General features: G+C 43.3%; 3 protein-coding genes across 9 annotated transcripts in view; 2 read left to right on the top strand and 1 right to left on the bottom strand.

Moving 5' to 3' along the window:
• FLVCR2 (FLVCR choline and putative heme transporter 2) overlaps positions 1 to 8,419 on the top strand; it is a 52,145-nt gene extending 43,726 nt beyond the window's left edge. The window contains exons 10-11 of one of the 2 annotated variants that reach the window (XM_070754363.1): positions 169 to 263; positions 4,721 to 5,809. In XM_070754363.1, coding sequence (XP_070610464.1) covers positions 169 to 249 — 81 coding nt within the window. In that variant the 3' untranslated portion in view covers positions 250 to 263; positions 4,721 to 5,809. Of the gene's footprint in view, positions 1 to 168; positions 264 to 4,720 lie in introns of both variants that reach the window. The other variant, XM_070754372.1, reaches the window with a different exon arrangement.
• Positions 8,420 to 11,974: 3,555 nt separating this feature from the next.
• On the bottom strand, positions 11,975 to 23,553 carry ERG28 (ergosterol biosynthesis 28 homolog). 3 transcript variants are annotated; one of them, XM_070754594.1, is made up of 5 exons: positions 23,483 to 23,553; positions 21,777 to 21,931; positions 19,394 to 19,484; positions 14,788 to 14,906; positions 11,975 to 13,840 (listed from the first exon to the last, which is right to left on the bottom strand). In XM_070754594.1, exons 2-5 carry the CDS (start codon positions 21,907 to 21,909, stop codon positions 13,761 to 13,763), a joined length of 423 nt encoding a protein of 140 aa, XP_070610695.1. In that variant the 5' UTR covers positions 21,910 to 21,931; positions 23,483 to 23,553; the 3' UTR covers positions 11,975 to 13,760. The 3 variants fall into 3 exon arrangements, with proteins under 3 accessions (XP_070610695.1, XP_070610703.1, XP_070610710.1); XM_070754602.1 differs by having other exon boundaries at positions 23,466 to 23,537; XM_070754609.1 differs by having other exon boundaries at positions 23,449 to 23,512.
• A 97-nt stretch (positions 23,554 to 23,650) lies between these two features.
• Positions 23,651 to 24,897, top strand: part of TTLL5 (tubulin tyrosine ligase like 5) — a 160,854-nt gene continuing 159,607 nt past the window's right edge. For 3 of the 4 annotated variants that reach the window (XM_070754273.1, XM_070754283.1, XM_070754271.1), the window contains exon 1: positions 23,651 to 23,956. The gene's annotated coding sequence lies outside the window, so the exon portion shown is untranslated. The remainder of the gene's footprint in view (positions 23,957 to 24,897) is intronic. The other variant, XM_070754302.1, reaches the window with a different exon arrangement.

The raw sequence follows: 24,897 nt of genomic DNA, 5'->3' as shown, positions 1-24,897 counted from the left end.
GATATACATCATGCTGTATAGTGTTTTTGATGCTCCATCCTGAGGCTGAGGTGCTTTTTACTTCCATTTTTATCTGGTTATGAAAAGATAGCTGAGGGCTCTCTGCAGTGCCATTTTTTTGTTCTGTTCTACCCCTTCATGGGATTGTGAAATTTGACTGTTTTGCAGAGACTCCAAAGCAGTAACAGTCAGATAATGAATTATGGATTTTGTACCTTATCCCCACCATTTCCCATCCTTGCTCAGTAATTCACAAACCAAAGGTAGGAGAATCATATTAACCTACTTAACACACTGCTTATGTGAGGCTGCAGTAGCACCAACCCAGCGACAGATTCTAGGTCTAGAACTATTATGGGGAAACCATACTAAAAGTGTAACATTTAAGGTACATTCTGTAAAAAACCATACTACCTGTTCACCAGAACTGATAGAATAAACATTGTGGTGGTTTCAAACATGTTTTTAAAGTTTTTATCCACATCTGAGTGTTTTTTAGATTATTATCTGCTTTCAATTCTTTTGTATGCCACCCAGTCATCCATTCTGTAAGGCAGGTGACTATATAAATTTGCTAAAGGCAATAAATGAACGGACAAATGGCAGGAAAAAGATTTTTGGCAGGAAAAAGATAATTTATATACTAAAACATTTTTCTCTCAATATTTTTTTTCTGGCGTTAACTTTTCTTCATTTACAGTATTTTAAAATTTCTATTTTTTTACCTCTACCTCAAAAATTCATTTTGCAAAAATTTGCAAAAAATGTAGAGCTTCTCATGATTCTTGAAGCACTGAAGTATATTTAAAAGACAAGAGTTGTTGTTTTAACAGGCATTAAATTTATAGATGCCTTTTTGTCCTGATTTCACCAGGAAATTTCAGGAAAACCTTCAGCTAATGGATATTCAATGCAAATGAGATTCATTCAAAACGAGACCTTAGGAATGGATTTGGCTCCCAATATAGTTTTAAACAAAGACTACAGTCCACAGACTATGTAGTCTTTCTGTCTAGGAAATGAATATTAAATCTTTCATATAAGTCAGCCCCTGGATTGTTGCTTCTTTAAACGACTGCAGCTCACAAAGCATTTTAATTCTTTCTTCAAAGCGATTTCCCTTATTCTGACTAACACTCTGGACTTTCTGTGCTCTGGGCATGTTAATTTGCTTAAACTATGTATTTCACTTTTTAAATAATTTGCTTTCCCTGGTCTATATTTGTATTCATTTTTCTTGCTCACCAATCTCAAACAACAGTCCCTTACAGCAAGGGGAAAAAATTAAGATGTAAGCAATTGCTAATATTGGAATGAATTTCAAAGTAGTTAGCCAGGAGGTGGGGCTGGTGGATGGAGAATGCAGCTTTATTTATATACATTCAGCTTCCAAGTTCACTTTTGATTGGTGAGTATAGTAGTTGAAACTTGAACTGTCATTTATCTTTAAGGTTGTACATCTTCAGTTATAGAACAGTGAACAGTGAAACTGAGGACATGTGTCATCAGCGTTATTTTTAGTGCTGCTTTAAAAAATAAAATAAAATAAAGCTTACGAATATGGCTACTGTCTTAGGGTCCAATCCTCACTTGAAGTAAAAATGTAAAGCTTTTTAAAAATAAAATCTTGACTTCAGATTCTCCTGGGGTTCTTAGTTTTAGGTATTAATATTTTCTGTTTTGAAAATGATTTTTGTGTAAAGCAATAGTCATTTCATTTTTCCTGCCCTAAAGGTTGATTTTTCCATAGGGAGGGCCAGAACAGAATCCCTTTATGTATTTGTTTCTAGGAATAGTACAATATTGTCTAAATAATATGGGTCTTGCTGTATTGCTCAGGCTGCAACATTTACACACAACACATGGGCCAGTTCACCCCCGGGGGGCTAAGAGTAACTGTCTCCTGACCCTCAGCACTTCACTGGCCGATAATTCCCAGCAGCCTCGAACCTGTGAGCTCAAGCTATCCACACCAGCCTCAGCCTCCACAATCACTTTATTAGGCCTTGGTAAGGCCACACTTGGAATACTGCATTCAGTTTAGTCACCACGATGCAAAAAGGATGTTGAGACTCTAGAAAAAGCGCCGAGAAGAGTGACAAAGATGATTAGGGGCCTGGAGATTAAACATATGAAGAACGGTTGCAGGAACTGGGCATGACTAGTTTAATGAAAGGAAGGACCAGGGGAGACATGATAGCAATGTTCCAATATCTCAGGGCTGGCCACAAAGAAGAAGGAGTCAACCTATTCTCCAAAGCACCTGAGGGTAGAACAAGAAGCAATGGGTGGAAACTAAACAAGGAGAGAAGCAACTTAGAACTAAGGAGAAATTTCCCGACAGTTAGAACAATTAATCAGTGGAACGGCTTGCCTCTAGAAGTTGTGAATGCTCCAACACTGGAAGTTTTTAAGCAGATGTTGGATAACCATCTGTCTGAAGTAGTATAGGGTTTCCTGCCTAAGCAGGGGATTGGATTAGAAGACCTCCAAGGTCCCTTCCAACTCTGTTGTTATTGTTAGTTCTGTATGTCAGCACCATAGATTATTATTAGTATTATTTAGACTGTTCTTTGATCTCAGATTCAGAGAGCCTGGAATATACCTGCTCAGAAAAAGGAGTACTCCGCTTTAAATTATAATAGAAGCAAAGAGTATCAATGTGGTTTTAAAACTCACATCAACCTAGCAAAATTGCAGCAGGATGAGGAGGCAGAGCAGCGGTCACCAGCTGGTGGTTTGTGAGAAAATTTTGGTGATCCACAGAAAAATCTTTGCATTTTTATATTGCACTAAATCAGAGATCCTCAAACTATCATTCCTGGGATGCATACAGCCTGCTGAAACAGTTACTCCCGCTTGACAAGATGGGGTCATTTGGGAACTTAGTTTGACTGCTTGTTTGGTAGCTCCAGCCCTTCTCTCCCTCCCTCCCTGGGAGTCCAGGCACTTCAGTGAGCAGCACACAAAACTTCGGTTAGGCTCCTCGAAAGATAGAGTTTGCAGGGGTTGATCTAGCGCAGTGATTTTCAACTTTTTTTGAGCCTCAGCACATTTTTAACGTTTACAAAATCCTGGGGCACACCACTAACCAAAATGACACAAAATGACACTCTAACACAGTACATATTATATATATAGTTAACAATATAGTTTCTAAATGTATTTATACTCACTCGCCGCGGCCACACAATGACAAGTGCACGGCAGCCCGAGCGGGGACCTTCCTGGGTGTGGATGAGAGGCGGCCTGCTATTGGTTCATTGCTAGTGGTCGGGATGAATCCTAGAAGGTGATTGGTCAGTGAGCGTTCCCTGTGCTTTCACTCTTCCTGTCGCTGATAACTGGAGGGATTGTGAGGGGAATGTTTATGTTCGAATGGAGGCGGCTGGCGGTGGGGTGGATAAATGGCCTCCGCGGGCCGTATCTGGCACGCGGGCCGTAGTTTGGGGACCCATGTTTAATTTCCCCACGGCACACCTGACCATGTCTCATGGCACACTAGTTGAAAAACACTGATGTAGCGCCCGGGCTGGCTACAAGACAAACACTCATTCTTGGCCATATTTGAGATTCCTAGCTGCAATAGACAGCAAACCTAGGTTGACCCCAGGCACTTGTCTCCACTAACAGGTGGCCAAGCTAAGTGCCTGAAGAACCCCATCCCATCACTAATTTACATTAGTGGTCCACAGGCTTTAAAATTATGAATTTAGTGGTCCCTGAGGTCCGAAAGGTTGGTGACCCATGAGCTAGAGGATAAACCAGAAAGTGGTAGCATTTTAAATTTGAGGTTTTTAAGATGCTAAGAGTTTTTCTACAGCTATTCAAGCAAAATTGCCGAATTCCACTCTTAGCTTGATAGAGAAATGAAGTTATATTGTTCTAATTCATGAAACACAGGGGATATACAGTATTCCCTCGATTTCCATTGGGGATGCGTTCCGAGACCGCCCGGGAAAGTCGAATTTCCGCGAAATAGAGATGCGGAAGTAAATACTGTACACCATTTTTGGCTATGGACAGTATCACAAGCCTTCCCGTAATACTTTAAACCCCTAAATTACCATTTCCCATTCCCTTAACAACCATTTACTCACCATTATTACTGGTACTCACCATTGAATAAGACAGTGATCCTGATATTTATAAACATAATTATTTATTAAGAATAATTATTTTTTTTGTTATTTATTTGCAAAAATTATTAGTTTGGCGATGAGGTGTGACGTCATCGGGCGGGAAAAAACGTGGTACAGAGAAAAAAACATGAAGTATTTTTTAATTAATATTTTTTGAAAAAGCGTGGTATAGGAAAAAAAACATGAAGTATTTTTTAATTAATATTTTTTGAAAAACCGTGGTATAGGCTATTCGCGAAGTTCGAACCCGCAAAAATCGAGGGAACACTGTATATATTTTGGGTTTCTGCTTAACAAAACATGGATTGCTTTTGTCTCTATAAATCTCACCAAGTATTTTGTATTTCTTTAACTAGAGGTGCAGGCAGCAGAGTAGCATTTTTATTTGATAGAATAAGATTTTTCATGACTGAGAACGAGTGAGCAGCCATATAAATGTTCTTAAATAAATAATTTCAGCAGAGTTGATTAAATCTATATGGTGAATTGTATGGTAGCCTTAAATCAACTTGCCAACAAATTTCTTATTTATCACACCACCTGCTTTCTCTAATTATGTATTTTCTCTTTGGTTCCAGAAATCAGTGGAAGTTGCCTCAGACCAACAATGCACTGCTATGTGAAGAATCAAATCATTAGAAGTTGTAAGCGGCCAAAAAGATATTGCTATTCCTGCTACTAGTGCCTTATGTACGACTCTCTATCATCTATACTTCCATTATATATGGGTTGACCAAGAAACAGTCTACAGAATAATGTTGCTAATGAAAAATACAAGATTTTAAATTATTCTCAACAAGGTTTTTCTACTGTTTTGTGGAAGAAAATGGAAGAGAGCAGTTGATTTGCCTTGGCACTTATAAACTACACGACTGGATCCAGTGTTGCTTCTATCATATTCAGTGTGAACTAAGAATGGCCTGTGGACTTGCCGATTTGGGTGTGAAGTGGATCTAAAGGAAGATCCTTGCTCCTTAGGGAGAACCAGAAACACTTGCTCTGTGAGCAGCCCTAATGGAAGTGCAACCATTGATTTGTGAATGAGGAAATTCACTATCAATCAAAACAAAAGCAAAGATGGCTCAGCTTCCTTTTCTACAAGATATCTATTTGTATTTTAGACTATTTTTGTGACCATAGTCCAAGAGTATTTTTAATTTGCTGATCGGTATTTTAAATGGAGATTATGTTTTTTTTAAAAATAAGGTGGCATTTTAGAAATGATTGGGTAACTGATTTCTAAACCATATTTTATGGTTTAAACCGCTCTTTATTTTTCTTTCCCCAACAATTATTGTTCTTCAGTGTGACACTGCAAGGCTGCAAGCTGCAGAAGGAGAAATTAAACAAGGGCTCCAAATGTCTTTCATAACAGTCTTCTACAGTATTTTTTTAAAAATATACTTTATTAGTTTATACAAAAAGAAAGAAAACAGGGGAAAAGGGGGATGGGAATACAAAAAAAGAGAAGTGGGAGGGGGAGGGGGTAAACAGTATTATTATACAGCTTATATATATTATTGTATACACATTCCAAGTATTTGTCCATATGTAAATATTTTGTATTCAATATTCTTATTTGGATAGTGTTATCGCTGTAATATTTAATAGTCCAAAAATAACGTGGAAAGGAAAGGGGTAGAAAAGGAAAGAGGGAAAAAAGAAAAGAAGAAGGAAGAGAGAAGAGAGTGAAAGAGAGGAGGAGTAGTACCTGCAAGCTAGCAGGCATTTGGATTGTGACGGCTTAGTTTGATTATGTTTGTTGTTTTTGTTAGTGAGACGTAATTGTAGGTTGTAATATTAGTAAGTTTCTAATAATTATCAAGTGGATTGAACTCAGACAGGGGTTGTATTGATTTTGGTCTGAATTTGTATTATGCATATCTTTATTTTGATTCATATTAAGAGATTTTAATTATTTTTCATTTTTTTCATAGCCTATCAAATCTCTAAATCAGTGTTTCCTAAACTTGGCAACTTTAAGATATTTGGACTTCAACTCCCAGAATCCCCCAGCCAGCAATAGTATTTACTTTGAATTGGGAAATTCCAGTTTGCCAGTTGGCATTTCATATGGCGATTTATTTATTTTGGCGTAATTTATCTTGTGGGATTGCTATGAGGGTAAAATGGGAACAACAGTATAAAGAATACAAATGAAATAAAAGAAATACCGTACTTTTCAGTGTATAAGACGTACCCTTTTCCCCTCTTAAAAAGGCTGAAAATTTGGGTGCGTATTATACTCCAAATGTAGCTTTTTCAAGGCTTTTTTCACAACCCTAATGAGGTGTTAACTATCTTTCCTGCTTACGGCCTTGTTTTTGTTGTGAGTGGTCCACAACTGGGTCAGTTAGTCACAGATTTTGAGGAGATGAACTGGGTCCATCTTGGTACCCTAGGCCAGGACTACTGAGTCAGAGAGTGAGAGAGAGTTGGAGTCTGAGGAATCTCCAGAGACTGCAGAAACCCCGAGGATGGTAATGTCTGAGTCAGGAGGAGGAGGGAGACATTGGTGATCAGAAGCCTCTATTAGATGCCCAGATCAGAAGGTCAAGAAGCAGACAGGAATAACTTTATGGGAAAATGTTCAGAAAGTGAGTCTATGAAAGAAAGTCTAGTCAGTATAGTTCTAGGAAACAGTTGACCACACCCAGTCTGTATATAAGGAAGGGTTTCTGGGTAAAGAGGCATGGAGTTTCAACATTCGTCATGGTGGAGGGCTCAAATCTGAAGTTCCAGAACTGCCATGCTGAGAAACTGCTGTGGCTCCTTTAAGTGTCATGCAGAGATGCCGATGAATGAGAAAGAAAAGAAACCTGGAGATCTTTAAGGGCATGTGTGTGATTTACAGACCTTATCTCAAGGAAGAACGTGTGAATTAGCTCTGCCTCTAGGCTATCTCTTGGCCAATTTGAGTGGAGCCTCTGCCAACATGAAGTAAAAAATCTGCTGCTGTCTGTACAAAGCATCTTTAACTATATAAAAGTGTTTTAATTGGATCCTTTGCTCATGGGAACTTCTTTGTTCCAATCTGGTAGAACAGTTTTCATTGCTATTCTGAAGTTTTTTTCCAGCCCGAACAAGGTGCTAATGATCTTACCAGCCCTAAGGTTTGCAGGATTGTTTTCATAGCTATTCCCTCTGAAAAAGGTTTTTTTTCCAGCTCTAACCAGGGAATAAAATGTGCTGAAGCTGACCAGTAGATTTTTCTCTATTTTCCTCCCCAAAAACTAAGATGCATCTTATACTCCAAAAATACGATAATGAGGTTTTGCCTTTGGGATTTGCAGATTGTTGTCTGACAAGTGTTGTTGACAAGTACAGTATTACCTACTACTTTTCTAATATTTTTTTATTGATTTTAATTTGGTTATTTCTATTTTAATCTGTTAGTTTTCCTTAGTGTGATTGTAAATAGACATTTTTAATTAAGCTAGCACTGTGCTTACTCATTTATTGTTATTGTTATTATTGTTCAGGGCTGTCTCCTTCTTTAGTTTATGTATGCTGCCTCTATTTCCTTGTTTTTCAAGTTCTCCAGTTGCCAAGTTTTTTGAGCAGTTACTGTTGCATATCAATATTTTGCAAAATGAACCCATCTGTTTTAATGTAACCAATATAATAAATGCTTATTTTCTAAGCAAATATACAATTTGCTTGGGTTCATAAGATTACTGGCTTGGTAGTAAATAATACTGATTGAAAGTGACCTTTACAGTAATATTCTTTTATTCCTTTCAACTTACATATGAAAAGGCAGAAAACATTTGAAAATAAAACACTGGAATGTACAGAGTCCCAAGTAAATAGTGATATGTTATGAATAGTTATAGATTAATACTATGTTATTGCAATTACTGTATATTTCATAGTTGAATTTGTCTCAATATTTTTACTCAGATTATATTAATTGTAGCACAGAAAGTAATATATTTTTTCTTGAGTTTTTATTAGTTCCTAAACATTAACAGTCTTAGTTGGGTTTACTGAGAATAGGTACAGTGAAAACAAACCAGACATTACTTTCATAATTTTAATAGAACAATTCTGAGAGAATGCTGAATTAGTTTACATTAAGTCAAACACGCCAATGAAACACATTGTGATTACGGTATATTGTATGTGTGAACTTAGCAGTGATTTGAACATATTGGACTTGGCGCCTTAGAAATATTAATGGGCGTCCATCGGGGGGAATAGATATGACAATATGCACATGATGTGATCATGCAAATGCTGTAACTTATTTTCTTGCAATAAATGTGATTCAAATATGTAATTGTATAATTTTAATGCTATGGTAGTAGTTTGGGTACCACTGAATTATAATGTCCTGCTAGATAAATGCACTTGGTTGCTATACTAGCTTTGATGTTGTGCGGTGTTTTTCAAGAGTTTTCTTCTGGCTTCCTAGATATGAGTATACAGTACTTCAATATAGCTAAGAAGGGTTTTTCCAATAGTGTGTCTCCCATGGGGGTGGGTGAGAGGGAGGGCTGAAATGGCTAAGAAGCTTGTAGGAAGAAACTGACTGAAGAGGAACAGGAAGATTTACTAGCAGACAAGATTTAAGTGGTCTTGGGCTGCTGAAGAGAAGCTTGTTCCAGGAAGATTCAAGACCACCTTGAATCAGTATAGGAATTGCTATTCAAAGAGGGTGATGATGCAGTATGGAATCTGGATATTCTGCATAGATAGATAGTTTGGAATAAAAGGCACAAGAAATAGGATCCAGGTTTTGCTAACCATGAGGTTGTGAGCTAATATAACAAGCCCCTGATAAATGCTCTGAGGAATTTAATGTCTTTAGTTTAAGGCAGTCCTTCTCAAATAGTGGAGCGGCTCTCCCTGGGGGGCGCAGAGCGGTGCTAGGGGGGCGCATGAGCCCAGGGAATGTGCCTTTTTTTTTTTGGCCACAGGGCATACAGGAGTTTTGCATCGAACAATGGCATACAGCAGGAGATATGAAGTGCAGGTAACAAACTTTAAGAGACACCATGGAAAAATATTTAACAGGAATGAAAAGAAAGGAGGAGAGAGACGGAGATAATGAGACAAATGTAAGTCTCCCAAAAGTTAAGACGAGGAAATATGACGAAGCGTATGTAGTGCTTGGTTTCACTGTGACTATGGTAGGAGACGAGGAAAGACCGGTATGTTTACTGTGTCTAAAAATGTTGGCAGCGGACAGCATGAAGCCAAATACATTAAGGTGTCACTTAAACACATTATAACCCAATCATGCTTGAGATTTTTCAGTGAAAACATGCCGGATATTGCACACAATTGTCCCAATCGAGTTGGGAGGGGGCGCGCGAAATGTTTACTTCTTACTGGGGGGGCATAACAGATAATAATTGAGAAGCACTGGTTTAAGGGAAGGCTCAGTAATATTTTAATAGAATAGCTAGCAGAGAAATTATTGACTTCCAATTGAAGAGCAATTGGGTCATAAAATAAGTATTACTCAGTATATAAAATAAGTATTTAAAGGCAGATGCCAAGAAAGAAAGAATATTGTATTGTTATGCTAAAAATGTAAAAAAATATATCAGAAAGGTTCACAAGAAAAAATACTTTTTTGTGTTATATTTTGTATGATCAATCCTGACATTCCTGTATAAAATGAGTGAATCCTTCCAATTACATATGCATTTAGGATTGTCAGAGAAAATTCCAGGGGTAGATAAAAACAACTATCAACTCAAAATATGTTATTTGACGTATATTGTTTTTGTTAATAGCTGTATCTGGGAATGGAATTTTTGCTCAGATCACCAGCGCCCACTGCAATAATTAACACTCATACATTTTTTTAAAAAAAGAGGATGACAATTCAAGTGATGTAATTAATGTTTTAGTTTATTTTTGACTTGAGTTTACAGAACTGTGCAGCCATAAAAACTCATGAAAATGATTATTTTAAAAAATTAAAGAATTTAAAATAACTTGTATGTTGTCAGTTTTTTCAAGTACTAAACACCTTGGCTAAGTTAGCACAACATTCTGAACCATAAAGCAGCCAGATACTTTTTAGTCTACTATATGAACCAAGGCTAGTACATTGAAAGTTGAATAGTTTAAGGGTTAATTTAATTTTATTATTATTATTATTATTATTATTATTATTATTATTATTATTATTATTATTATTTAGATTTGTATGCCGCCCCTCCCTGAAGACTTGGGGTGGCCATAATTCAACTGGAATAAATACTAACACCATAAAGTCCTTATTTCATCTATCAGCATGCATTAAAACATCAATGTATTTTCATTCCTTATCCTTAGCTATCCTGTGAGTACAATTTAAATTACAAAGCTCTGTTAAACAACATGAAAATGAACAACCCTCTGGGGAAGCTGATGAGAATTTCATAGAATTGGGAGATGTTGAAAAATCAAGATTATCTACTTGGTATAATGTATATTTTTTATACACTAAGAGCATATGCACCAAAGACAAATTCCTTGTGTGTCCAATCACACTTGGCCAATAAAGAATTCTATTTTATTCTATTGGTGTTAGCCATCAGACCTCCAGTGAACATTTAATTTCATGAGGCAACTTATTACAGAGTATATAGGAACTTCCTGCTCAATAACTAATCTGAATTTACTTTCCTGTAATTTCAACCCATTGGTTCTGGTTCTGCCCTCTGGGACTAGTCCACTCCCTCCTCTATACAACATCTTTTCCCCTCAGTTTTTTCCGCAGACTAAGTATACTATTTCCTTTAATGGAAACAGGACTTGGTTACTACTAAGGAATTTAGAATGTAGGAAGAATTACTTAGCCAATGAAAAGTTCAGATAACTTCCTGGAATGTTCAGAGTTTCAGCTATAGTCCCTCCAATCCACTATCTTGCTCATATTAACTGGGGCTGATGAGTACTGTAGTCCCAACTATTTAGTGAGTAGATTAGGGAAGACTGGGTTAAGCTGCTTCTGTGATCATCTTCAAAACGTTTGACATGGCTGAGGCCGACACACCTACCTTTGAGCATCCCAGCTCAAAATAATTTATAAGGGGAGCTTGGTCTCTTTAGCCTTGAAAGACGGCGTTTAAGGGGTGACTTGATCGAAGTGTTATAAAACCATGCATGGGGTAGAAAAGGTGGATAGAGAAAAAATATTTTCTCTATCACACAATACTAGGACAAGGGGGCACTCCCTAAAGCTCATAGGTAAGAAAGTGAGGACAAATAAAGGGAAATATTTCTTCACTAAGAGAGCCCTCGGGTTTATGGAATTCACTTCCCGAAGAGGTCGTGACAGCTGTCAGCCTGGATAGCTTCAAGGCAGGATTAGACAGATTCATGGATGCCAAGTGTATCGGTGGTTTTTGAAACGGATGTCCATTTGCCACCTCTATGTTGGTTGAGGCAGGCAGGATTCCCTTGAGTACCATTTGTTGGGGGTCAGGGGAAAGGGAGGGTCTTGCCTTCTCTTTCTGCTCAAGATCCCCATGGACAGTTGGTGGGCCACTGTGTGACACAGAATGCTGGACTCGATGGGCTTTGGCCTGATTCAGCATGGCTCTTCTTATGTTCTATATTTATTAAAAAATGTATAAAGCAACCTCCCAGTCCATATATTGGCACTGGTCTGCGGCATGCCACAAACTAGTCTGTGCAAATAAGTGAAGCCCCATCCCTGGGATGAAGGCAGTACACAAAACCATGCCCCTTCAGGTCCACAGAAAAACCTCTCTCCACAGAATTGGTCCCTGGTACCCGAAAGGTTGGCGGCCACTGGTATAGAGCACTTTGCACAAAAGTCAGCATAGAAACCATATGTAGTACAATATTAAAGCAATAAACATTAATAAAATTGAGAGGCACATTTAATCAGTAACCAAAAAATAATAATTTCAAGTTAAGGTGGCTGGAGAAATAAAACATTTCAAGAATACCACGTTAATGTCAACTGTACATTAACACAGTGCACTGCAGAAAAGATGCCATCACAGAAAAGGCCCTCTGTTGTGTTTGTAAGATGTATCTTTTTAGGTTTGAAAGAGAAAGGTATCAACTGAAGATAATGCACAAGCAGGTAAGCATAGGAGAAATCTCCCGTTCAGACATTAGAAACGTTGACTGGTCTTGCTGGCAAACTGACAGCTGTTATAATTGGCTTCAATGACTAGCTATTTCAGATGACAGATATCTATTAGCCATTTCAGATGACAGTCTAACAGCCAAATTATGCAGAATTGACAGTGTTAGCATATGAAATTGTGGTAAAGAGAGGTAGATAAATATTGTTGATTACAGCCATCTGCGATGATATTTTTGACCACACAGTGCAAGATTCCATTAATACCTTCTGAATTCTTTGTCATTTCCGAAATCTGTTCCAGATACTCTCTGACCTCCAAAGCATATTTCTATTTCTCTATCTTCTATCTATCATTATCTATCAATATCTATCTATCTATCTATCTATCTATCTATCTATCTATCTATCTATCTATCTATCTATCTATATCTACACCCCCACCCCACCCCTGCATCTATCTATTTCTTTGTATAGCTATCCACCTCACGCAATTACTCTGGATGGCATATATATTCATAATCATATATAAAACCATAAAAACCATCAATTTAAAAATTGGAATAAAAACAAGTCACAAAATTGAGAGGCTATGTGGGAAGATATAGGAACAGAAGGAAAATCCATTTCATTACTAATGTCCATTCAATTTTGGAAGGATGGAATCAGATACTTCGTAAAACCACAATAATTACATTGAAAACGTCACAATTTCTGCCTCTTTTTACAGAAGCAGAGTGCTGTTTATTTGTTCTATGGCCTTGGCAGCCCCTTTTTAAATAAGGGTTGTCACTGTCAGCTTTATTTTGAAATAAATAACAAGAGTTGGAAGGGACCTTGGAGGTCTTTTAGTTCAACCCTTTGCTTAGGCAGGAATATTGGCTTGTTATGCACTCGTTTTGCCTAGACAGTTCCAGTTCTCATATATGTCCAGAAAAGAACATCAATTAATGAATTGTGCTATTTTCAGAGAAAAGGAAACAGGTTCCTGGAAGATGGAAGAAAGCAGTTACCTAACAAGTAGCCTCTTATAGGAACAATAGGAACGATCTTTGCTGTTTTGTCTTTAATCTTCAAAAAGAAAAATTTATAAGGTACTTTGGATTTAGCTGAGATACTTCTTCCTCACAAGTTTTCACAGTTCCCTTTCATTTACAGCAAGCCATACAATTATGCTGAGTGCTATGGAGACGTTTCATGCCCCCTCTTTCAGCAAATTTTGGACAACACTGCTTTTTCTTTCACTTGCCATCAGAATGTCAAGAGAGGGAATCTATAGCCTTCACCTGGCACAACTTCACTTGGCTTTCCTACTACATCTCACCATGCTTTAAGATACCATTCCCATATTCAATTTGGTGGAACTGCTCAAAAGTATTTTTCTGCTATTACCTGCTCATATCAAAATCAAATGGGAACTAAAATAAGCAATAGGAAAATCTAGGAATGTTCTGACTGCCCTGTCTGGTACAGGCTGGAAAAAGAAAATCAGAAAGACAATATGGTAGATACTGGAAGATGACTGGAGGGCAGATTGGAAGACAGGTGCTGTAATGTCAATTCCGCTTCTTGTTATGTGATGTGGTTTCTACCTCCAGGTACTGTAGCCCAATCAGCATCCCCAGGATGGAGAAACCTAAAAGATGGAAATTGAAGAACAGAGAACAAAAATATTTAAAAATCTCATATCTTCTTATTTTTTTAAAAAGGCTAATGGCATTTTGTTGTGGAAAACTCCAGGTTTAATTTCCAGTGTGACTCTAAAGAAGAAATTATCATTCTATCTGTTCTGCCGGCGTGTTTCAACCACCCGTAATTACAGGGTAATTAGTCCAGGAAGACACACACCACACGATAAAAGGAAAACCCAAAAGTTTTCATAAACAGAAAAACAGAAACAGCTCCCTTTTTAAATGTCAAAGGGATTTTCTGGTACACACAAGGCACAAGTTAAATGCAATCCAATTGCTCACCCAATAACTGGGAAATTGAGTCCAATTCTAAAGTCCAGAGTCCACACACAATCTTGAACAGCACAAAAACCACGATCTTGATGAAACAATGAATCAGATAAACTGCCATGAGGCTAAAACACCAGGCTGCACTTTTTTCTGTAGCACTAATTACAGCAGCCCCACCCAACCACAGGCGGCCTCATTTTCTCTTGTAATAATCCTTCAGTTGTTGTCTCCTATGCATCACTCTACGCATGCGTGGATGTGTCATTAATTCTTGTTCAGAATCCAGGGATGATAGAGATGATTGATCTCCTGGGCTGTCTGCCAAACTCCCCTCTTCCCTGTCACTCACGCTTCCTTGGTCAGAGGAGGCTTCATCAGCAGATTCCATCGGGAGCAAAACAGGCCTGCGGCATGTGGATGTTTCCCCCACATCCACCTGCACATTCCTTGGGGCAGGAGCTGGACCAGAGCTAACCACAACACTATCTAAGTAGCCTCACAGGGCTGTTTGAAAGTGAAAATCCTGCTGAAAAACTGAATGGAGGAAGAGTGGAAAAAGCACCCTGGAAATAAACACAATTCCAGGAACAAAAAAACGATAAGCAGCTAAATAAGTACTTACTTGCCACCATTAAGGGTGCCAGGACACCAATCGTTGCAGCTGCTGTGCCATAAATAAATACCTCGGAGAGGAAGTGACCCAGGGCAATGAAGAAGGTCAAAAGTGTGATGTTATAGAGGCTGTCAGAGAGTTCACAAAGAAAGGATTACTGTGTGGTATAGAGATGACACAAAGAGATCAGAGTCAGGAAGTTGAGAATCTGAAACCATACGAGCACGCTGTACCTTTGCATCTTTAGTTAGTCTGCATCTCTTGGAAACTAGAGAGAGTACATTACTCTATGTTGCTCAAAGGTTACTTCCACCATGTTCAATTAATGTTCCTACCATCCATCAACACACCAGACGCCAGTCTCTAGACAGATTAATATGTTCAGCATAGCCAGAATAGAAGAGTATTAAAAACCTCTAATTGTTTAGAATTGCTTGGGTCAAAGCAGAATAGATTTTAAAACCTGACATTTTGACAGTTAAAATTGCAGAGTGATGCTCTTTTACATCTTGTTTCTCTTGACTTCTAGAAACAGAGTTTTTGCCTTAGTACAGATTGCCAAACTTATTGCTTTTCTATTGCTGTAAAGAAACATACAATACTCTAGATCAGTAATGGCAAACCTTTTTTTCCTCGGGTGCCAAAAGGGCATGTGTGTGCGCTATCGCACATGCACAAATGCCCACACCCATAATTCAATGCCCGGGGAGTGTGAAAACAGCTTCCCCCAGGCCCCAGAGGCCCTCTGGAGGCTGGAAACAGACTGTTTCCCAACTTCTGGTGTGCCCAGTAGGCTTGTGTTTTGCTCTCACCAGGCTCCAAAGGCTTTCCTGGAGCCGGAGGAGGGTAAAAACAACTTCCCCATCCCCCTAGAGCAGTGGTTCTCAACCCGGGGATCAGGATCCCTTTGGGGGTCGAACGACCGTTTCACAGGGGCCGCCTAAGACCACATGGGAAAAGAGAAATTTCCCCCGATAATAGGAACGAAAGTTTCTATTCTTGGAACATATTTTTACAATTCAGCCAATCAGGTGTTGACAGTGGGGGGTGTCCCTGTGACCTTCCTGACAATCAGCTGAAAGCTCTGTTGGGAGAACTCGCGCTTGACTTATGGTTGGGGGTCACCACAACATGAGGAACTGTATTTAGGGGTCGCGGCATTAGAAAAGTTGAGAACCACTGCCCTATAGGCTCTCTGGAAGCCCTCCCAGAGCCTCTGTGTGAGCCAAAAATCATCTGGCTGGCACACATATGTACGTTGAAGCTGAGCTAGGGCAACAGTTCGCGTGCCAGCAGGTATGGCTCCGTGTGCCACCTGTGCCACCCTTGCCATAGGTTCGCCATCACTGCTCTAGATGTACATTCTTTCAGAAAACACTACACATGATGGAAAAAATGAAAATGTAAACCATATGTGATATAGAACTGTTAGTAGAAGAGTAATATTAACAGAAGAGGGAGATTACTCCTTATTGGGTTAGACACCAGAACTTTTTGATTTCAGAAACTGGGACTAATATTATTATTACATAAGTAGTCTACTAAGCACTTCCTTCTTTATGCCTATTTTACTCTTCATAAGTACAAGCCTTTTGAGACACTAATACAGTGATCTCTCGATTAGCGCGGGGGTTACGTTCCAAGACCTCCCGCGCTAACCGATTTCCGCGTTATACTGGATGCGGAAGTAAAAAACCTTCTGCGCATGTGTGCCATTTTTTTTCATGGCCGCACATGCGCAGATGGTGGAATTTGCGTGTGGGCGGCGGGGAAGACCAAGGGAAGATTCCTTCAGCCGCCCAACAGCAGATCTGCTCCGCAGCGCGGAAGCAGCGAGGAGCCGAAGATGGGGTAAAGGCAAAGGGGAAACCCCATCTTCGGCTCCTCGCTGCTGCCGCGCTGCGGAGCGGATCAGGTGTTGGGCGGCTGAAGGAACCTTCCCTTGGTCTTCCCGCCAGATCACTTGCCGCTTGCCGCTTGCCAGTCCACGCCCCCCTGGATGAGCAGCCAGCGATTGTTCCGCTGCCGCCAGCATGGCCTGGCTGGCAGCGGAAGATGTAACCTTCGCAACCTCGGAGAGCTTCCTGGGCATGAAAGCTCACGAAAACCAGGAAGCTCTCTGAGGTTGCGAAGGAGCCCACGATCACTCGGCTGCAAGCGGGAGGAAGGCGAATCCCACGGGGCTGGGCTCGGTTATCCCCTCGGCTCCCCTCCTACCAGCCCCGCCGCGGAAGGCTCCATTCTGTTCCCTGAATGGAGACCGCCGGCCGCTCAATCGGGTGGCAGGAAAGCGAATGTCACGGGGCTGGGCTCGGCTCCCCCAGCCCCGCCGCGGAACGCTCCATTCTGTTCCCTGCCGGCCCGATTGAGCGGCCCGCGGTCTCCATTCAGGGAACAGAATGGAGCCTTCCGCGGCGGGGCTGGGGGAGCCGAGCCCAGCCCCGTGACATTCGCTTTCCTGCCACCCGCAGCCGAGTGATCCTGGGCTCCTTCGCAACCTCAGAGAGCTTCCTGGTTTTCGTGAGCTTTCATGCCCAGGAAGCTCTCCGAGGTTGCGAAGGAGCCCAGGATCACTCGGCTGCCGGCGGCAGGAAAACGAATGTCACGGGGCTGGGCTCGTCTCCCCCCCCATAGCAGCCCCGCCGCGGAACGCTCCATTCTGTTCCCTGCCGGCCCGATTGAGCGGCCGGCGGTCTCCATTCAGGGAACAGAATGGAGCCTTCCGCGGCGGGGCTGGGGGAGCCGAGCCCAGCCCCGTGACATTCGCTTTCCTGCCACCCGCAGCCGAGTGATCCTGGGCTCCTTCGCAACCTCAGAGAGCTTCCTGGTTTTCGTGAGCTTTCATGCCCAGGAAGCTCTCCGAGGTTGCGAAGGAGCCCAGGATCACTCGGCTGCCGGCGGCAGGAAAACGAATGTCACGGGGCTGGGCTCGTCTCCCCCCCCATAGCAGCCCCGCCGCGGAACGCTCCATTCTGTTCCCTGCCGGCCCGATTGAGCGGCCGGCGGTCTCCATTCAGGGAACAGAATGGAGCCTTCCGCGGCGGGGCTGGGGGAGCCGAGCCCAGCCCCGTGACATTCGCTTTCCTGCCACCCGCAGCCGAGTGATCCTGGGCTCCTTCGCAACCTCGGAGAGCTTCCTGGGCATGAAAGCTCACGAAAACCAGGAAGCTCTCTGAGGTTGCGAAGGAGCCCAGGATCACTCGGCTGCGGGTGGCAGGAAAGCGAATGTCACGGGGCTGGGCTCGGCTCCCCCAGCCCCGCCGCGGAAGGCTCCATTCTGTTCCCTGAATGGAGACCGCCGGCCGCTCAATCGGGTGGCAGGAAAGCGAATGTCACGGGGCTGGGCTCGGCTCCCCCAGCCCCGCCGCGGAACGCTCCATTCTGTTCCCTGCCGGCCCGATTGAGCGGCCCGCGGTCTCCATTCAGGGAACAGAATGGAGCCTTCCGCGGCGGGGCTGGGGGAGCCGAGCCCAGCCCCGTGACATTCGCTTTCCTGCCACCCGCAGCCGAGTGATCCTGGGCTCCTTCGCAACCTCAGAGAGCTTCCTGGTTTTCGTGAGCTTTCATGCCCAGGAAGCTCTCCGAGGTTGCGAAGGAGCCCAGGATCACTCGGCTGCCGGCGGCAGGAAAACGAATGTCACGGGGCTGGGCTCGTCTCCCCCCCCATAGCAGCCCCGCCGCGGAACGCTCCATTCTGTTCCCTGCCGGCCCGATTGAGCGGCCGGCGGTCTCCATTCAGGGAACAGAATGGAGCCTTCCGCGGCGGGGCTGGGGGAGCCGAGCCCAGCCCCGTGACATTCGCTTTCCTGCCACCCGCAGCCGAGTGATCCTGGGCTCCTTCGCAACCTCAGAGAGCTTCCTGGTTTTCGTGAGCTTTCATGCCCAGGAAGCTCTCCGAGGTTGCGAAGGAGCCCAGGATCACTCGGCTGCCGGCGGCAGGAAAACGAATGTCACGGGGCTGGGCTCGTCTCCCCCCCCATAGCAGCCCCGCCGCGGAACGCTCCATTCTGTTCCCTGCCGGCCCGATTGAGCGGCCGGCGGTCTCCATTCAGGGAACAGAATGGAGCCTTCCGCGGCGGGGCTGGGGGAGCCGAGCCCAGCCCCGTGACATTCGCTTTCCTGCCACCCGCAGCCGAGTGATCCTGGGCTCCTTCGCAACCTCGGAGAGCTTCCTGGGCATGAAAGCTCACGAAAACCAGGAAGCTCTCTGAGGTTGCGAAGGAGCCCACGATCACTCGGCTGCGGGTGGCAGGAAAGCGAATGTCACGGGGCTGGGCTCGGCTCCCCCAGCCCCGCCGCGGAAGGCTCCATTCTGTTCCCTGCCGGCCCGATTGAGCGGCCGGCGGTCTCCATTCAGGGAACAGAATAAAAAAAAAATTATTTTTTAATATTTTATTTTTTTAAATAATATTTTTTGAAAAACCGCGTTGCAGCGTTTCGCGCTAATCGAGAACGCGCAAGTCGAGGGACCACTGTATTCCCGAAATGTATAAACAAGTTTTAAAAAGTTCTAGATGATCAACTGCACTATGACTGTAAGGGAAAGGGGTTTATTAAAGAGGGATGGTAATGAATTGTTCCTTTTACTATTTACTTTAGTATTCATTTAACTTACGTCTTGTTGCGGATATCAATGGCACAGTAGCAGCGGATCACAGAAGACAATAAGGTCCAAATGCCAAAGGTTCTAGCTTGGAGACCATTTACTGAATAGAAAAAATAGATAATTACAGCAATTTATTCATGTATGTTTCCAAACAGAAGTTAGCAGTATTATTATTATTATTATTATTATTATTATTATTATTATTATTATTATTATTATTATTATTATTTATTAGATTTGTATGCTGCCCTTCTCCGAAAACTCAGGACAGCTATATATACTAGTATATTTACTATATATTAGTATACTATACAGTGATCCCTCTATTATCGCGAGGGTTCCATTCCCAGACCCCTCGCGATAATCGATTTTTCGCAATGTAGGGTTCCGGAAGTAAAAACACCATCTGCGCATGCGCGCCCTTTTTTCCATGGCCGCGCATGCGCAGATGGTGGAGTTTGCGTGGGCGGTGGGGGAAGACCCAGGGAAGGTTCCTTCGTCCGCCTAGCAGCTGATCTGCTCGGCAGCGCAGCAGCAGTGAGGAGCCGAAGATCCGGGTTTCCCCTTTCCGTGGGCAGCGGGGAAACCCGGATCTTCGGCTCCTCGCTGCTGCTGCGCTGCCGAGCAGATCAGCTGCTAGGCGGACGAAGGAACCTTCCCTGGGTCTTCCCCCGCCGCCCACGGGAAGGGGAAACCCGGATCTTCGGCTCCTCGCTGCTTTGGTCTCTCCCCGCTCCTGGCCCATTTGCCTCCTTCCTCCCCACTCCCCACCCCGGCCACTTACTTGCCGATCACCTCGCACAGTTCATAGACATCCTCGAACAGCACGTCGGCGGCGGCCATGGTCCAGATAGGGCAGAATTATCCTTGCAGGCGGCCGAGGTGGGAGCGGGCGTGGGCAGGATCCCCTCCGCGCTCCCCGCACAACACGCCGCCGCCAACGCCGCCTCCAATCAGCACACCACGTTAAATCCAATCCTTCCACACCGAACAACCCAAATCCGTCCCGGAGGTTCCAGTGGTTACGCCAAAAATTTCTGCAGCTGCCGCCGCTCCCCGTTTCTTTCTCCTCTGGGCCTCAGCCACTCGCCCGCCTCTCGCTCCACTGCTGCCTCTCGCTACCGCCGCCAGGTCGTCACCTTTTCCCCACCCCCTCCGTTTTCTTTCCTAGGGCCCCGGCTAAGCAGCCAAAGGCTATTCAACCAGAGGGGTGGAACAGCAACCATGGAAGGGAGGAATACAAAAATGAACCGGCGGAGGGCAGAGACGCCTCATTCGCTCCCCTCCCCCACCGGTGCACACTCACACACGATGGGGACAGAACAAGAGCGCGCAGAAGGGAGAGGCAGACGCGGCTCTGACCACGCAACGACGACAGCGATAAGTCGTTTAAGGAAGGGCGCGCGCCGCTCCTTTCCCAGTCGCCACCTTTTTAATCAGTCACGCAACCACCCAGAGCAAGCATGCGCACCCTTCGCTACAGAGGGAGGGGGGGGTCCCTCAGCCATTCTCCCTCCTCCCTCTTTTCCTTCTGCACAAAGCCACTCCCACAAGCAGCTCAAAAAATACGCATTTGGCGTAAGGAAGCGAGGAGCTGAAGATCCGGGTTTCCCCTTTCCGTGGGCGGCGGGGAAGACCCAGGGAAGGTTCCTTCGTCCGCCTAGCAGCTGATCTGCTCGGCAGCGCAGCAGCAGGAGGAGCCGAAGATCCGGGTTTCCCCGCTGCCCACGGAAAGGGGAAACCCGGATCTTCGGCTCCTCGCTGGTGCTGCGCTGCCGAGCAGATCAGCTGCTAGGCGGCCGCTCGAGCAAGAGGGGGAGAGATAGAGAAAGAGAGAGAAGGAAAGAAACAGATGAGAGAGGGAGGAAGAGAGTGTGAGAGAGGAAGAAGCAAGATAGAGAAAGAGAGAGAGAGAAAGAAAGATGAGAAAGGAAGGAAGAGAGTGACGTCATCGGGTGGAAAAATCGCGATATAGCGTTTCGCGAAGATCGAGATCGCGAAACTCGAGGGATCACTGTATATACTATACTAGTATACTATATATACTATATATTAGTATACTCCGCAGCCTACAATATATAACGACCTTCAAAATTATTCTAAGGATCAAGAGTTTTCAGTCCTGAAATGGAGCTCAGTAAAGAAATGCCTGATATGGAAAATAAATTACATTGTACTTGAAGCATTTGTTGTAGTCTGTTGTAGTTCTAACTGGACACTAAACAAACTAAACCAATGTAATAAATGTCAAAAAGAGAATAAACAATATTTAAGACAAAAAGACCTTTCAAAATTGGCAACATGTTAAGATCTGAATAAACATTTCTTTGCAATACAGGCAAAATACAGATCCCGTTTTTAGATTCCAAAAATGACATTTTATAAATCTTACCAAGGCCTGGCTTGCCTGTGTAGAGTTTGTCTGAAAGGAAGCTGTGGTCTCTGAAGCTTTGCACTGTGTTCCCTATAGCAATTATGGACACCATCACTAGCCAACTCCGAAGTACATTCAAGAACCGGCTCATCTTAGAAGTAGCAAGACACAATCTGTCACATGAACAAATAAAGAATCAAGAGCTTAAAACACTTCTCCTGTTTTAGACTTTGTAGTCATACTTGGTATGCAATTCACTATTATTATTATTATTATTATTAATTAAATTTGTATGCCGCCCCTGTAGCATCTCCTCTTAAGTTCCTCTTAAGTCCGTTTCGGAATAAGTGGCATATAAATACAATAAATTAAAAAATAAGTAATAAATAAGTTGCATATAGTTTTGTAAAACAATTAGATCAGGCCATTTTGCTGGCCTGCAAACAGCCAGGGAGCCTTCCATATTGCAGACAAGAACCTAAAATTGAAAACTACTGTATTTTAAAAGTTGCAATAGTGTTTGTACAGTGTGGTTGAAGCCAAAAAGGAGGAGGAGAATCTGCTGCAAATGTAGTGACTTTCAAACAAATTAAGTTCAGAAAAATACAAATTCCTGTTAAATCCATATAAGCAAACTTCCTTCCTTCTAGTCTTTCCAGATATTCTAGAATTTCCAAGCAGAACCTTATTGGCTAGTATTGCCAGGAGTTCCAGTTCTATTGAAACTTAAAAAAGCACTAGATGGTTTAAAAACTAGTTGATCAAGGTTAAACTGAACCAATAATCTTGCATTAAATTAACTCCCATAATTTTTATAAGGCAGCCAGTTGCTCAAAAAGAACAAATCTTCTATGAACACATTTAACAGCTGTTCTGTCTAAATAACTCAACAAAGACAGGTATTTTTATTCACCGTTCCCTTTCTACTTTTCCTTATATAAAAGCTTTCCCCTTTTTAAGATTGTATTCTGTTAGTGAATTAACCCAAACATGGCACATATAACCGTCACGAGATTGGAAGGGGTGCACTGTGCTCCCATCTCCAAATCCGAATCAATACAAATTAATAAAAATAAATTTTGTATAAATTAACATACAAATCCGAATAAATAAATAAATCTATCCAAGTAGAGAAATGTGCCCACAAGAAACCTGTCTGTCTCTTGGAATAGAGATCCACTTCATTGCATCCATAAGTCAAAAAGGGAAAGGTGCTTGCTTTGCATTTTTTTCCTGATCAATGCTTTGAGCAGGGAGAGGAAGGGAGCACCACATTTTGGCCCTATCGCTTGGCCAGGAGATCTATCAGATCTATGGCCCCTTACCAACGTTTTAAACCTGGAGTAAATTATGTCTTCTCTCCCTTTGCAATTTTCGATGGCACATTAAGTGGTGGGGGCTGGTCCCCGTTTTATTTTACGAAAGGATTGCGAGGGTTCTCCAACCTTGGCGGCTTTAAGACTTGTAGACTTCAACTCCCAGAATTCCTCAGCCAGCCAGAATTCCTCAGCAAAGCTGGCTGAGGAATTCTGGGAGTTGAAGTCCACAAGTCTTAAAGCCACCAAGGTTGGAGAACCCTGCCCTGCACCTAAATTCCTGCCATTGCACGTCGCCCCCTTTGGTTATTTCCCCATGCAACACCCCCCCCCCCGCCCCGCTGCCCGCCATTCAAGTCTTACTTCGCCCCCACCTGCTTTGCAGGCGTACCAAGATTCGCCTCTCACCTCCAACTTAGAGGAGCACGAGCCCCGCCCCCCTTTCTCGGTTGGCGAGACGATTGGCCCACGGTCGGACGTCGGCTTTGCCTGGTTGGTTCTCCGCGAACCCTCTCTTAAACCGTCAGACGGATGGGGAGGCGGCGGCGCCCTATGAAATGCGCGGAAGCCTTCTGAGGCATTGTGACGTAGAATTCGAAGCGGTGGGTGGAAGAAGCCCGAGCCTCATTTTCGCTTTTCCTTTTTTTTTTCTAAAAAGATAATTTTTGATGACGCCGTTTTAGAAGAGGCGACTGAAGAGGACCGGAAACGCGCGCATGCGTGAGGAGAAGGGCACCGGCGGGACCCGAGAATTGGCGCTTGCGCAAATGTGTCTCCCGTAAAGGGGGGGAGACGGTTGCCTGTTGGTTGTTGTAGTAACAGGGGGAAGCGCTGAGTAGAGGAAATCGCGACTTCCTGGCCCCAAAGAGGATGAAGCAGCAGGTAATGGCCGAGAGCGGAGTTTGGGAAAGGTGCGCCTTCCTTGCTTGCTTGTTTGCATGCATAGAACTTGCTTGGACAAGAAGTTGACCTTCGGGGTTCGCGGATGGAAAGTAGCGTTTCATTCACGGTTGAGATGACCGGCATTCAATGGGATGGAAGCAGCTGGCATCAAATTAGCAATAGCATTTAGACTTATTATATGCTTTTACAGCCCCTTCTGAGCGGTTTACAGAGTCAGCCTATTGTCCCCAACAATGGGGGTCCTCATTTTACCCACTTTGGGCTGAGTCAAATTTGAGCCTGGTGAGACTTAAACTGCTGAACTACAGCTAGCAGTTAGCTGAGGTAGCCTGCAGTGTTGCATTTTAACTACTGCGCCACCCCAGCTCTAATTCGCAGATGGACCGCAAAGTTGGTGGAATTCAGGCAATGCTTTCCAGATTGCCTCCCCCCAAATGAAACCAGATTCCCCATAATTTCTGATCCCTTCCTTCCCCAAGATCAGGAGTGTGATTCCCACGAAGGGGACAAGCGAGCCCTCCGGCAAAGATAGCAAAGATTTTATCCATTTCACAAGGATGGAAGGCTTGAGCTGGTGGTGAGACTTGAACTGCTGAACTACAGCTAGCAGTTAGCTGAAGTAGCCTGCAGTGCTGCACTCTAACCACTGCACCATTCTGGTTATAATTCATGGATGGACCGCAAAGTTCACAGAATCCAGGCGTTGCTTTCCAAATGCGCCCCCCCCCTTAAATGAAATCAGATTCCCCATAATTTATGATCCCTTCCTCCTCAAGATCAGGAGTGTGATTCCCATGAAGGGGACAAGTGAGCCCTCTGGCAAAAATAGTAATAGCAATAGCACTTAGACTTATATACCGCTTCATAGTGCTTTTACAGCCCTCTTTAAGCAGTTTACAGAATCAGCCCATTGCCCCCAA

The sequence above is a fragment of the Erythrolamprus reginae genome, chromosome 1, assembly GCF_031021105.1.
Source record: "Erythrolamprus reginae isolate rEryReg1 chromosome 1, rEryReg1.hap1, whole genome shotgun sequence".
Classification (NCBI taxonomy): Eukaryota; Metazoa; Chordata; class Lepidosauria; order Squamata; family Dipsadidae; genus Erythrolamprus; species Erythrolamprus reginae.
The sequence above is the reverse complement of the archived record's forward strand: the minus strand, read 5'-3'. Positions and strand labels throughout refer to the sequence as shown.